The sequence below is a fragment of the Leptonychotes weddellii genome, chromosome 6 (genome assembly GCF_054177405.1).
Source record: "Leptonychotes weddellii isolate Sample4059 chromosome 6, ASM5417740v2, whole genome shotgun sequence".
Lineage (NCBI taxonomy): Eukaryota > Metazoa > Chordata > Mammalia > Carnivora > Phocidae > Leptonychotes > Leptonychotes weddellii.
Genome location: NC_138374.1, coordinates 88,787,644 through 88,801,068, shown reverse-complemented (window position 1 = coordinate 88,801,068; position 13,425 = coordinate 88,787,644). Strand labels below are relative to the sequence as shown.

General features: G+C 38.9%; 1 protein-coding gene across 1 annotated transcript in view; it reads right to left on the bottom strand.

Moving 5' to 3' along the window:
* MROH9 (maestro heat like repeat family member 9) overlaps window positions 1–13,425 on the bottom strand; it is a 163,219-nt gene that overhangs the window by 126,535 nt on the left and 23,259 nt on the right. Inside the window, exon 4 of the mRNA XM_081823183.1 lies at window positions 12,962–13,032. Coding sequence (XP_081679309.1) covers window positions 12,962–13,032 — 71 coding nt within the window. The remainder of the gene's footprint in view (window positions 1–12,961; window positions 13,033–13,425) is intronic.

Sequence of the window (13,425 nt, the reverse complement as noted above, 5' to 3'; positions counted from 1 at the left end):
TATTAAAGGCTCGATAAATGTCAACTTTCCTTCTTTTTTTTTTTAGATTATTTATTTATTTATTTATTTGACAGACACAGCGAGAGAGGGAACACAAGCAGGGGGAGGGAGAAAGGGAGAAGCAGGCTTCCTGCTGAGCAGGGAGCCCGATGCGGGGCTCGATCCCAGGACCCTGGGATCATGACCTGAGCCGAAGGCAGACACTTAATGACTGAGCCACCCAGGCGCCCCTAAATGTCAGCTTTCCTAAGTGGTGGCCAAGTCATGTATGCTTACTGAACTAAATTCATCAAATATTTATTAAACACCAACTCTGCCCCCAGATACTTAGCATCAGACCCTATCTAAGCACATCCTCAAGATGTGTATGTTGATGTGTCATGTCTTTTGACCACTTTGTTTTTATCTCCAAGACACCATAAGAGAGAGACTTTGTATGTCTTCTATTAATGTATCCCCATAATATAGGAGAATAAATAAATTGAACAAATATTCACTGAGGGTTTGTTTGTACCAGGTTTTTTTGACCTATGTCTAGAAAATTTCCCTGAAAAACAGAGGCAATTCAGAAATAACTCTCCACTAGGTAGCGTGATGCCACTTAGAAGCTACCACCACAAATGCTATGTTTTGCAAGGTCACCAAACCTTCTTACAACCTCTCTGAGAATGACATGTGAATGTGTGGTCTAAGGCAATATTGGGCTCATCTGGGGAGATGGGTTTCATACTGATGTAGCTTAGGATTCTGGTCTCCCGCTCATCAAACCACTTTATTTGTCCCCACCCTAGAAGGCAGCTCAGGGTCAAGCTTGGGGCCTGGGTGGTTACGAGAACTTGCTCTGACCAGTAGGTGTGTGCCTGCTGTGTTTCTAGATCTGTTCTCCTTGGGGACCGAGTGCCTCCTTCATCAAGAAAGCTGCCAGCATTCACAATTGGAACATATACAGGCCAGCAGGTTCTGATTAATCCAAATTGGAACTATTCAAACAGTCACAAAAAGAGATCTTTTCCCCTGAAGGAATTTACATGTGAAGAGAGACTAAGATGGGAAATAAACATTTCTATAATGATTAAAGTTAATTGGCTTGAAAGGATGCCTCTGAAAGAAATGTTTTCTGGTTTTAGTTCCAATCTATTTCGGGACAAGCCTGTTTTTCATAAGATTGGTAACTGCAAACAGATACTGCCCTTTCATTGGAAACAGATGGTACAGGACATAATTAAAGAAGTATGCACTGGCATCTCAAATAACTGCTTTCAATTACAGCATTTCAAGAGTATTAAGGGGAAATATTTTAAACAAGACCACTGCAAAAATAGATTTTGTCATTAACTTTGAAATAATATTTGACTTAAGGCTGAAATTTCCATGTGCCAGGTCTGGATCTCACAAGCTGATGCTGATTGGTGCAAGAGAAATTGAATCATTATGGTCCTATAGTTCAGGGAGAAAAAATCTTCTTTCTCTCTCTCTCTTTTTTTTTAACATGGAGAAAAACTGTATTTTTCCTCTGGTAAGACTTGCATTTTATTTTGTACTTGAATCTCAGTTATATTTCACAACCTTGAGGGACTTTCATAGTGAAACCATTTCAATGTGAAGTCCAAGATTGTATGTTACTAATGAGGTTGTCTCTGTGTGTCTGTAGGCAGTGAGTATAGACCTGCCCCCCACCATGCAGCAAGTTTATATGCCCTGTAGCCCACATTGTTAAGTATATACTGTACATGTTCATGCTGAGATCTGTACATAAAACCCCCAAATTAGATAATGTGCAAAGTCGACAGATTGCCTGGGCTGGTACATTTGTAATCTGATGTTTGCTTATTGTAATTTTTCTCATTAGGTAATTTTAATGGATATTATAATAATTATAAGAAAGTTGTATAACACTGAGAAGTTACAAAATGATTCCCTTGTATTGTGCTGTGTAACATATTGGAATGCTGTTTATTTCTCTCAATAAATATTTATTGATCATCTAATGCATGGCAGGCACTGTACCAAGAGAAAAATGATAAACGAAGACAACTACTTGCTTGCCCTCCTGGTGCTTATGATCAAATGGTGGAGACAGATAAGTGAACAAATACAGTATAGGATGGTAAATTCTATAGTGAAAGGTAGTCAGGATGGCACAGAAAAAGTGATTAGGGGTACTTCACCCAAAAAGCAGCTTTTCCTCTACTACTTTAAACTTGGTTTTAGAAACAGTAGGGTAAGGCAACTGTACAATGCAAGTATCCCCCACTTTCCAGAAGATTGCAGTATGCCACTTTGCTTTGACAGAAGCACACAGACAGAGCTTAAAGCCCAATTAATGCCCATCAGTGATCAAATATAAGTATTTGTACCTGTTTTCGTTAACCCAAAGAAATTGGAAGAGGATTTTCACTTTCACCAAAAAAAAAAAGATGAAAAGTGAAAATAGCATGCAGTTTTTATTTTGCAGCATGCACCGTGAGCAGTGACAGCGATGCTGCCAAGTTCTTTCCCTGGAACAACACTCGGCATCTCAGCATCCAGCTTTGAACTGTGTCTTGTAGCATCTGTGCTTTATCTCAATTTATTTTGTGTATCCATTAGCAAGATGTGCCCTAAGGTGTCAGAAAGGCCTAAGAGAGGTTATTTTTGGGGTCTGGGAAAGCTCAGAGATTTTTCCATGTAAATTAATGGTAATTGTTTCTTCATTTTACCTCATTTTGGATTATGAAAGATTTCGTAGGAACACTCCACTCTCAAATAGTGGGGGAGACCCGTATATATCACCTTAGTGGCTCAAACACATATCTTTATTTATTTATTTAATTTATTTATTTAAGATTTTATTTATTGAATTGCCAGAGAGAGAGATTGCGAGAGCAGGAGCACAAGCACGGGGTGTGGGAGAGGGAGGAGCAGGCTTTTGGCTGAGCCAGGAGCCCGATGTGGGGCTTGATCCCAGGACCCTGGGATCATGACCTGAGCCGAAGGCAGACACTTAGCGACTGAGCCACCCAGGTGCCCCTCAAACACATATATTTTTAATGGACTAATGGCTCCTAATGACAACAACTGCAACTGGGCAGATATAGTACGATTTGTTGATCACTGATGGGCATTAATTGATCAATAAACACAGCAAACATTTACTTTTGATTATGTGTACAGAGAGACAGAGACACATGCATTGGTGCATGCATGAGCCACCCTACTCCTGACCCACCAAAGTTGGGCTTTAAGCTCTGTCTAACTGTGGTGTTGGGTTAGGTCTAAGCTATCTCTGCTGTCACTCACTTGCCTTGCACTAATGGTCTGTATGCTTAATATGGCTGGACGAAGGCTTGTGGTGAGTAACAAGTAAAAGAGCAAAATATTAACCAGTACATACAGCTCTTTTCTCACAATATGGGTAATAGGTGGAATGTTACAACTGGATTTTTGGACTATTTAAACACTTTTGGAGTAATTAAGCCTTTAGAGAGCTTAGTAATTTCCTTCCTGGTTATACTTGATATTCAAATTCTCCATGAAGACATTCAGATTAACCCTACCCAATAATTAGCTTTTCCTTATTTTGGATACTCTTCATAGTTTGTGTGTGTGTGTGAGAAAGAGAGAGAGTGATTATGTATCTTATTTCCTTTATTATTATTTACAGGGAGTGAACTTAGGCAATACCATTAATGTTAATGTTGCTTGTTCATGAAAACAAGAACTCTGGACTTTGGCTAAGGGAGGGGTGAAGGGGATTTAGAACCTTGAATGATGATGAAAAGTGAAGGAAGAAAAATCCTTTTAATAAGGAAACTTCAAATTCTTCAGGTGAAAGAACTTTTTGTAGGGTTGGAGATGATTCAGATTGGTAGACTGAATGACCCCTATTCTCTAGCTTCTCTGCATTCACACCCTTGCCACAGCCTCATCGTGGAGGGTGCGTATTACCTGCTTCTTAGACTTTGGGGTTGATCATATGACTTGCTTTGACAACGTGGATGGGAGTGACAGGGCCAGTTCCATGCCCAGGTTTTAAGAGGCCTCACAGGCTTCCTCTTGCTCCCTTTTGCCTCTCCTCCCTCTGAGGGAAACATGCCTTGGCCAGTTCTCAATGCCAGGACAATACAGACATGTGGAGCAGAGCCACCCCAGCCATCCCAGAGAAACACAGTCACCCAGGGATCCACACAGCTGAGCCTTGCCTCACCCCAGCTAAGCCAACCCACAGACTGTGAAAATAAATGATTGTTTCATTAAACCAGTGAGTTTGGTGGGCATTTATTATTCAGAAATATTGTGTCAAAGCCAATCCAATTCATACACTGTGGAAGAAATGTTGGTGTCCAGAGAGAGGAAGAGAGTGGAGCTGGAGATGGGCTTCTTTCTGGCTCTTCCCCTGGTCCTCCACAATCTCTGGGGAGGCAGCTATCCAGGTAAATGGTTGGCCTGCCTGGTGGTTGGCTGACTTTCTTCACTTGGTAAAATTCATTTCCTGCTTGCTTGAACAGATACTCTGCTTCAAAATTTAAAGCAAGTTCGCACAGTTTGAGGGGTGGGAGGCTACTATTTCTAGTTCATAAATCTTCAAAATCCAATAATAACCAAACTAAATGTAGTCTGGGATCAGTAGATTAATTTAGGATTGTCTATGCTTCTTATATAAAATATCATGTAAGCCCCTTGACTATAGAGGATAATTCCAATCATTTTTTTTTGCCTGGTTCCATGCTGCATAAATACAAAGATTCATTCATTTATTCATTCATTCATTTATATATAAGCTCTTTTGCTAAGGGCAATTCTCCAGTGATGTGGTCCTTATTGTCAGCAAGGCAGGAGGTCATGCCATCCCAAATCCCACTTTTGTATGTGCTTTTAGGATAATTTCTGCTAAAGCCTGCCTTAGGTAAGTTTCTCCAATGAAACAGTCTCTTTGCAACAGAGGTCACTGGCAATTTCAGAAGCAGCTCTGGAGTTAGGATGTCTCTTAAGGATAGTAATAAAGGAATTTATATTCTACTAAAGGACCAAATGTTAAAGGTTCCTGGGTTGCAAGGCCTATGGTGAAGAATCTGGATAATCAGCTGAATGTTCAATTTGTCCCTCTCTTCTCCAAGTCATTCCCAGTGTCACCTAGTAGCTTGTGAATTCCTTCTTGCCCAACTTTCTCCCCCTCAAAACACTGGATTTTTATCATGTGATTTCTGATGACATATGCTGAGACTTGGAGTGATGTAATCTTTCTTAACCAGTACTTTATTAGGAAATCCAGTCACCTACACTTACAGAGACTGAAGGCTAATTGCCTCAATAAGCACACATTGGAAATGCATGACTGATTAGTGTCAATGAGCAACTTAAATCTATCTCCTAGGTCAATGTCATTGGTTCCATCCATCCTTTCACCCTGATCTCAGAAAAATCTGTTTTTGCTGTACAGGATTATAAGCTTGAGGTGATGACCAGATACCCAAGTAGAAATATCCTGTCATACCACTTGGACTTCACCGAAGATATATATATATATATATATATATATATATATATATATATATATATATATATATACTTCTAGAAAAAATAGTCATCATTATCACAACAGCTAGGATATTTACCAAATTTAGGATCAATAGGCAAGTTGTGCTTTACTAAGTGCTCTACTTTTATGATGTCATTTAAACCTCATAACAATCCTATGAAGTGGTAACTATTATCAACCCCAGAGATGTTAAACCACTTGCAGTTAAAAAGTAGTTGATGTGGAAAAAAAAAGAAAAAAAGTAGTTGATGTGGGATTTGCACTCTGGTCTATCAGACTTCTCAGTTATTTCTTTTCACTACTTTGCTGAAGCTTTGTTCATTTTCACTACTTTGCTAAAAGCATGATTTTGCTTGTTCTCTCAAAGACTAGGACATTTTTTCCACTTGTCCTTTCTACAAGGGAAGTGTTGTCTTAATCTTACTTTATACCAAGTAAAGTGTTCTATCAAGAACTTACCAACTTCTGAAGGTACCAGTGAGTGACCCTAGCTCTTTTCTCATTTCCACTCTCTCTTTCAGTTCAATTCAAGGACCACCACACTGAAGTTTCAAGCAAGATGGGTTTATGCAAGAAATACAGAAAAGTCTAATTCGTGGCTGAGAACTTCACAAAGCAATAGACATAAAAACTGTTGTGGACTTACCCCAGTGAGGTCCTATTGAGTTTTACCATAAACATTAATTTAAAAAGTAAATCTCACATTTTCCACTTGCTATTTTGTTCCTTTCTGAAAAATCATAAAGCATTCCCAAGAGATTACCTAGGGCTAAGGAGAGTAAATCACTGTTTTAGTCATACTGAAGGCTTAAAGAAAGTCTACTTGAAGAGTTTTCATATGGCAAGCTGTCTACGTCCTACTAACAGCGTAAGTTATACAAGTTAAAAAAAGAAAAGAAAAAGAAACTTTTTCAAGACTATGAGAAAAGTCTTACTTTATGCTATTTAGAGAAGCTTGGGAGATTTTTTTTCCCTTTGGTAAATGCCACAAAAGAGGCATTTCTCATGAAAAGTTAACTGAGAGACAGGCTGTAACATGGTGAGAGCTGGCCTCTGGGAATAGTTATGGGAGAGAGCATGGAGCCAGGACCAGTAATTATGAGACACCAAGGAAAAAAAGCAGAGGTTGCACAGACGTAAAACATTCCAAAAGCAATCATGGAAGTGGAATGAGAGGAAGAAAGAGAGTAAATGCTTTAAATAAAAGTAGTTCTTACCATACAAAAACCAACAGTGTTCACATCTGGTGTAGCAGAAAATGTATTAGACTTGGACATATCCTGGAAAATATATTGAAAGCCTGGATATATATTAAAAACTATGCTGGATTGAGAGAACTGGAATTTGAATCTTGGACTTACACTTACCACATGAGTGACCTTGAGGAATTTACTACAGCTCCAAATCCATTATTTGCAAAATGGAAGTCATGACACAACATATATGGAAAGACCTAGCATACCTAGTAAGTGTTCAAAATGTATTTGTTGAATTTAAGTCATATAACCAGTTCAACACTAGAGGCAAGAAGACCTGTTATGGCCAACAGAACTTGAAACATAATGCTCAGACCTCAGATTTCTCAAAATCAGTCACTTGGTAAACATTAGGACAAGATAATAGAGTTCTGCTACAGAGCTGAAAACACATGATGTGTAGTCCTTGAGTGCCTAAGCAAACAGCACTTGGGGAGGCACTCAGTGTGGAAGGGAATGGGAGCCAAGTGGTAGGAGGGGAGGATAAAAAAGGAAAGCCTATTGGACCCTACTTCCGTCAATCAAGTTTGGGTGGCAAATGTATGTGGCAGAAGTCTTCCTATAAAAAGAACACAAGCTTTGGGGTCAGACTTGCTTTCAAATCTTGACTTTGTTTGTGTGACTTGAGTATAGCCTTTTCTAAGCCTCAGCATCTTCATCCATAAAATGGGAACAAAAAGATTTACACTGCACTGCCATTTAAAGGTTATGGATGATTTATGAAAAATGCCTTGCAGTTAGTAGACATATGATGCATGGCAGTTATTGTTACTTAAAAGGCCACAGCTCCTTCGGAGCCGAAACTGAACCTCATGAATCTTTGTATTCTTCATTGTGTTTAGCACAATGCCTATCATATATTAGGTATAATAAATCTTCATTAAATGCATAAATAACAAAAAACAAGCTTGTTCAATGCTCTTGCCTTTTGCACTAATTGCCATCAGATGGAGCTTTTGCCTCATTTGAGTTTTTCCCTAAAAAAGACCAACTGAACACCTCCTTTGACTTCAGAGCATATCTTCAAGACAGAAGAACTACAATAGACATAAATTGGCTGTCTGGTGGTGCTTTCCTATTAATGGCATATTCAGATCCAGCTAAACATTGGTCATACCTTTGGTTTTGGACTCAGTCCTATATTCATTTCCCAGCGCCATCATGTCTGACAGTCACTTTGGGAAAGTTAGTTACCTCTTTGAACTTAATTTCCTCATTCATAAATAATGACCTTAACAGTTGATGTGAAGATTGAATGAGACAGCATATGTATAGTGCCAGACATATAATAGGCATTTGAAACTCAGTGTATGACACCAAAGCTCAAACTCCTTTATTACATTTGCTTTCCAAAGGATTTTAAGCTCCTTGAAGAAAGGAGCCATATCTTATTCAGAACCACTTTGCATATACCTTGGTGCCTAGCATAATGCAGGGCAAAGAGTAGACATGTAATCAATACTTGTGGAGCTGAATTGTTTCCAACTGTTACCATTCTCTAAGTGAATCAAGAACACTTCTCCTGGAAAATGTGCCTTTGGGCACAAGGAACCATAATTGATTCACAAAAACAAGAATACCAAAGAGACTTTCTCTCCCTTCTTAATATTATTAGACTGGTTGTTTGAAAAAAAAAAAACATAGACATTCTATTTTTTCATTTCAATAAGGCTTTAGGCAAGGTAAACACTTAAGATGCTTTTAGATGCAAGTAACAGAAAATCCATATCAAACTGGCTACAAGAGTAACTACATTTTTTTGGCTTACATGCTTGGAAGTATGTGTCAGAACTGGTTCATCCAGTTCAATAATATGATCAAGGATCCAATTTTTTTTTGTCTCTTTTCTGATAACAGTGTTGGCTTCATCATGGATGTAAGTTGCTCACTAGTAGAAAATAGGCTACATGTTACCTCATTCATTTCTGGAAAGAAAAAATGAAAGAAAGTATGCCACTCCCAAGCACAGAACATAATTTTTCCCTTCATAATGTTCCCACTCCTTCAACAGTAATTGTCTTCAATGGAATGCTATGCACTGATAGGCTTATATTAGTGATCCTGGCAAAGGATATGCGATTTATGGGGTCAATTCCTGAAATGTTATTGTTTCTACATAGGGCTGAGAGAGGAGTGGGGAAAGAAATGATAGGGATTCAGTCATTCTGCCCCAGCAAAGATTATTATGTTCATGGAAAAGATGTGGAAGTTTTCTCTAGATGATATAGTTGGGTTGACTAGTAGCTGATTAAATAGTTCCATGGTTAACAAGCTAGAAAGAGAAGTGACATATCACATACATCAGAAATCTTCCATTCCTTCACCCTGCCAACCTAAATTGGGTTAGGTGCTCCTCTACCCTGCTTTTCTACAAAACTATTAATCATTTCACATAAACAAAGCATATTTATTATATGTTTATATAATTAACTTCCAACCCACCCATGAGGCTGCATTTGTTTATTCACATTCACACGGGAGCTGTGCCTTACCCATCTTTCTAGCCTCAACATATAACACAGAATCTGACATATAAAGAGGTCAATTTTGAAATATTAATTGATGAGAAAACAATGGGTAGAAGTTTCAGCAAGGGAGATTTCAAATCCTCATATGGGTGAAAAGAAAACTTCATAACAATCAATGTATTGCATAAATTACTAACAGTCATCAATAACTTAACTATAAAAAAGATGGATGTTGGATTACGATACCTTTAAGGGTCCCTTTTGATCCTGGAATTCAGTGATTTTCCAAGTTTACTGACGGTGATCATAATGTAAACCCCATGATGGTGGCCCAGATGGTTCCCATATAGAAGTCAGGACATTCTGGGTGGCGGGAAGGTGCTATAATCAATTGTTTGGCTCATGAAAATTCGAACCTTCTCTCCAGGGCCGTGATCTGTATAAAGGAAGCACATTCCATTATCCATGTCAGCTGTGATGACCAGTCCTTGTTGATTGTGCTCTGGTGTGCACTTGGCATTCTCTGCCTGCTTATAGGCTAGAGTCCAAGACAACAAGAAACATAACTGAAAGGAGCTCACGAGCCAATATAGTACCAGGGATGGGGAAGGAATTTCTTAACAGATCGAGCCATCTTTAGCTCAAACGGTCTTTAAGGAAGAGAATAAACAAATGCAAAAGTCGACATGGCAGGCATTCAGTGTTTACCTACCCATGCTGTGTACTGTGCAGGCCCTCCAGGTAGGAGGATAATGAATACATGGAGACAAGGTTCTGGCCTACAATAAAGTTTAGAGTTTAGTTGGATATTTGCAAAATGCACACATGCGCACACACACACACAGAGTACTTGAGAAATGTACAAAACAACAATCAGGACAGCAAAGGGGTCATCAGACAATGTAGCATCCAGGAATGTTCTACACACAGCATAACCTTCTACTTACCCTTCTAGCCTGTCCTAACCATTCACTCTGCTTCTAACACAGACACTTCATTTTATTAGAACTGACTTTCTTAAACTCTTTGGCTTCCCTAAATATTTAATGCAACCTTAACTTGCTCTCTGTTGAAGTCATATTTTTAATACCATTTATTAAAATGGTGTATAAAAGTTACACATCACTCTTACTCCTACCACTCAGATAGAACCACTGTTGGCATAGTGATATTATGTGTGTGTGTGTGTGTGTGCATTCTCTCACAAATTGGCAGGGTTTTCCCATGCTATTCCTGGAACACTACTTATTTACATATGTAAATAGAAAAAGATCTAGAAGGATATATGCAAAATTGTTAACTGCGGGGTTTTCTCTGGGGGAGGAAGAGTGTTGGGAGTTTTATTCTATCAGCTTTTCTGTGTAGCTGTTTTAAGCAACAAAGAAGTATTTAAATAAATTAGTCAAATTTCTAAAGGAGAAAATACAATTTCTACACCTTGTGCCGTTACCAACAAAAAGTACCTATTCTTTTCATCCTATTCCTGGCAGTGGCCCTCATCCTTGGGGACATGGCAAGAAATGAAAGTATCCAGTCTCGATCTTAAACTTTTCTTTTTTTCAGAGGGGAATAAAGACAGAAAAATGAGAAAGAGGAGTCTTGATTTTCTACTAGAACCGCAAAGTGCTTAATAATTAAAAGAACAAGAGTGTCAGGGGATAAAGAACACTCCCAGTTGGAGAAGGAATCTTTCTCAAAGGGCTTCCCAGAGGAAAGGAATCTTGTGTAGAGAAAGCAGAACCAGCCGGAAATGAGGGAGCATGTGCTTAGCTTCAGCTCTGCTAAAACCTAGATCTTAGAACCTACAGGAGGCATGGCATCTCTCCTGGCTTCAGTTTCTCACCTTTTAGGATAGATAGATAATTCTAGAATATTTGAAAACTGAAAATTACTGGAGACTCTGAACTCTTTAACCTTGCCAAGTAAAGCCAATGAAAAGGAATACGCAAACAAACAATCGTCCAAACAGAAAGCTGTCATGGAATTCCATCATCATTTCATACATGAAAGGACACATTAGTGCCAAAAGTGTAAGGACATAACTTAAATTTTAAAAATTAACTGTATATAAAAACTCTCAAAATCTGCCCTTGTTTGTCTCTCTGCCTCATGGGCAAGAACAATTTTTTCCATGGACTGCATTTGGGAACCTCAGCAGTAAGCCCTCTTAATTTCTTCCTGGGGCTATCGTGCTGGCAGGCTCTGACCCTGAGCCTGACCCCAGACAGACACTGAGTGGCCAATTCAGGGACTGAAAAGGCAGAATAGAAGCCGCACCGCAGAGAACAGAAGTTCAGCACTGAGAAAATAATCATTATTGAACAACTTCTCCATGCCAGGTACTCATCTGGGTGATGGAATGGAATTCCATGGAGAACAAAACAAACACAGGAGCTGTCTTCATGGAACTTACTATGTTCCATTAGGGGAACCAGATTATTAACAAAGACACAGGAAATACAGGGTATATCACAGGGTCTTAGATATTATAGAAAAAGATAAAGCATAGCAAATTTGCTAGGTAGTCATTCAAGTGTGCAAAGGATCAGAAAATGTCTGAGTAGAATCTAGAAGGAAAGGAGAGAATGAGCTATGTAGACGTCCAAGGAAGAATACTTTGGCATGAGGATTAGGAGCTATAAATACCCTTAGGTAAAAGTTGAGGTAAGGACAGGGAGGAAGCAGGAGTCGGAGGCAGTAAACACACAGGACCTTAGGAGCTCTGGGAAGGACTGACTTGATCTGAGTGTGTCGTGAGCTATTGGAAGGCATCGTGCAGAGGAGTGACACAGTCGGACTTATGTTTTGATAAAATTGCTCTGCTACCCGTATAAACTCTGTGCAGACAAAGGTAGAAGCAGGGAATCCAGCTGATGTTGTAATTTCCAGTCTGGGGAATGAAAAAGAATTTAACAGGAAGAAGAAGCTACCTGAAACATACCCCTGTGTTGTGGCTATTGCTGTTTTCAGGGTTGGGGAAATAGGGAGACAATGGGCTATTCAATGGGAGGAAGGCTAAGATTTGGAAATACATACCTGTATCTATTTATGTGTATATATATTTACTATATCTCTCCATATGTTTACTATATATATCTACAGATATTTGCTTACTTTGTATACAACACATGAAACATTTCTTTTTTTTTTTTTTTTTAAAGATTTTATTTATTTGACAGAGAGAGACGCAGCGAGAGAGGGAACACAAGCAGGGAGAGTGGGAGAGGGAGAAGCAGGCTTCACATGGAGCAGGGAGCCCGATGCGGGGCTCGATCCCAGGACCCTGAGATCATGACCTGAGCCGAAGGCAGACGCTTAATGACTGAGCCACCCAGGCGCCCCGAAACATTTCTTTATAGCTACCAAATAAATTCTTTTCCTCTGGTTCTACATTAATTTTAGGTTTCTTAAGACTTTCCTTCTTATTTTTACTTTTATTAGCTGAATATCTTATATATTCCTTGACTGCGTATTAGTTAAGATGGACCAGGTTATGTTACAGTAACAAACCTCGAAATCTTGATGACTTAACATCATGAAAGTGTATGTCTATCGTGAATTAGCAGTGGACTCTGATAGTCTTGGTTACCAAGAGACCAGACCGAGAGAAGATTCATCTCAACATTTGGATCCACAGTTGCTGAGGCAGGAAAAGGATACATGGAAAATTCTGTACTGCCTTTTAAAGCCCAGAAATAACATACACTGTTTTCCCTCACATTTCCCTGGAGCAAGTCATACAGCGATCCCTAAATTCAATGGGGCAGGAAAGTGCAGTTGTACAATGTACCTGGAAGAATAAGAAGTGGAAAAAAATTGAACAGTCCCAATGACCCCCACAGTCTGTTTCTCTTTCTGATTGCATCCCAGATTTTCCTTGCTTTTACCTTTCCAATTTGAGCTTCTTTGTGTAAGTCTTCCCTTTTTATCTTAATTGAAATTTTTATGACCTATAAATTTCCAAATCACTCATGCCACTCAGATGCCATTACACATTGCCTTATATTATACTTATTTTTGTACAGACACAAAGGGGCATCTGTTGTTCTGAGTGCACACCTATCTTTTTCTTTACCTGACTAAGTTGGTTTTCGTGGCCAGAAAATCAATCTAAAGAGGTCCTCAGGTAAATATCTTGCCCAAAGATAAAAAACAGAGATACCTGTTTCTTTTTTTTTTTTTT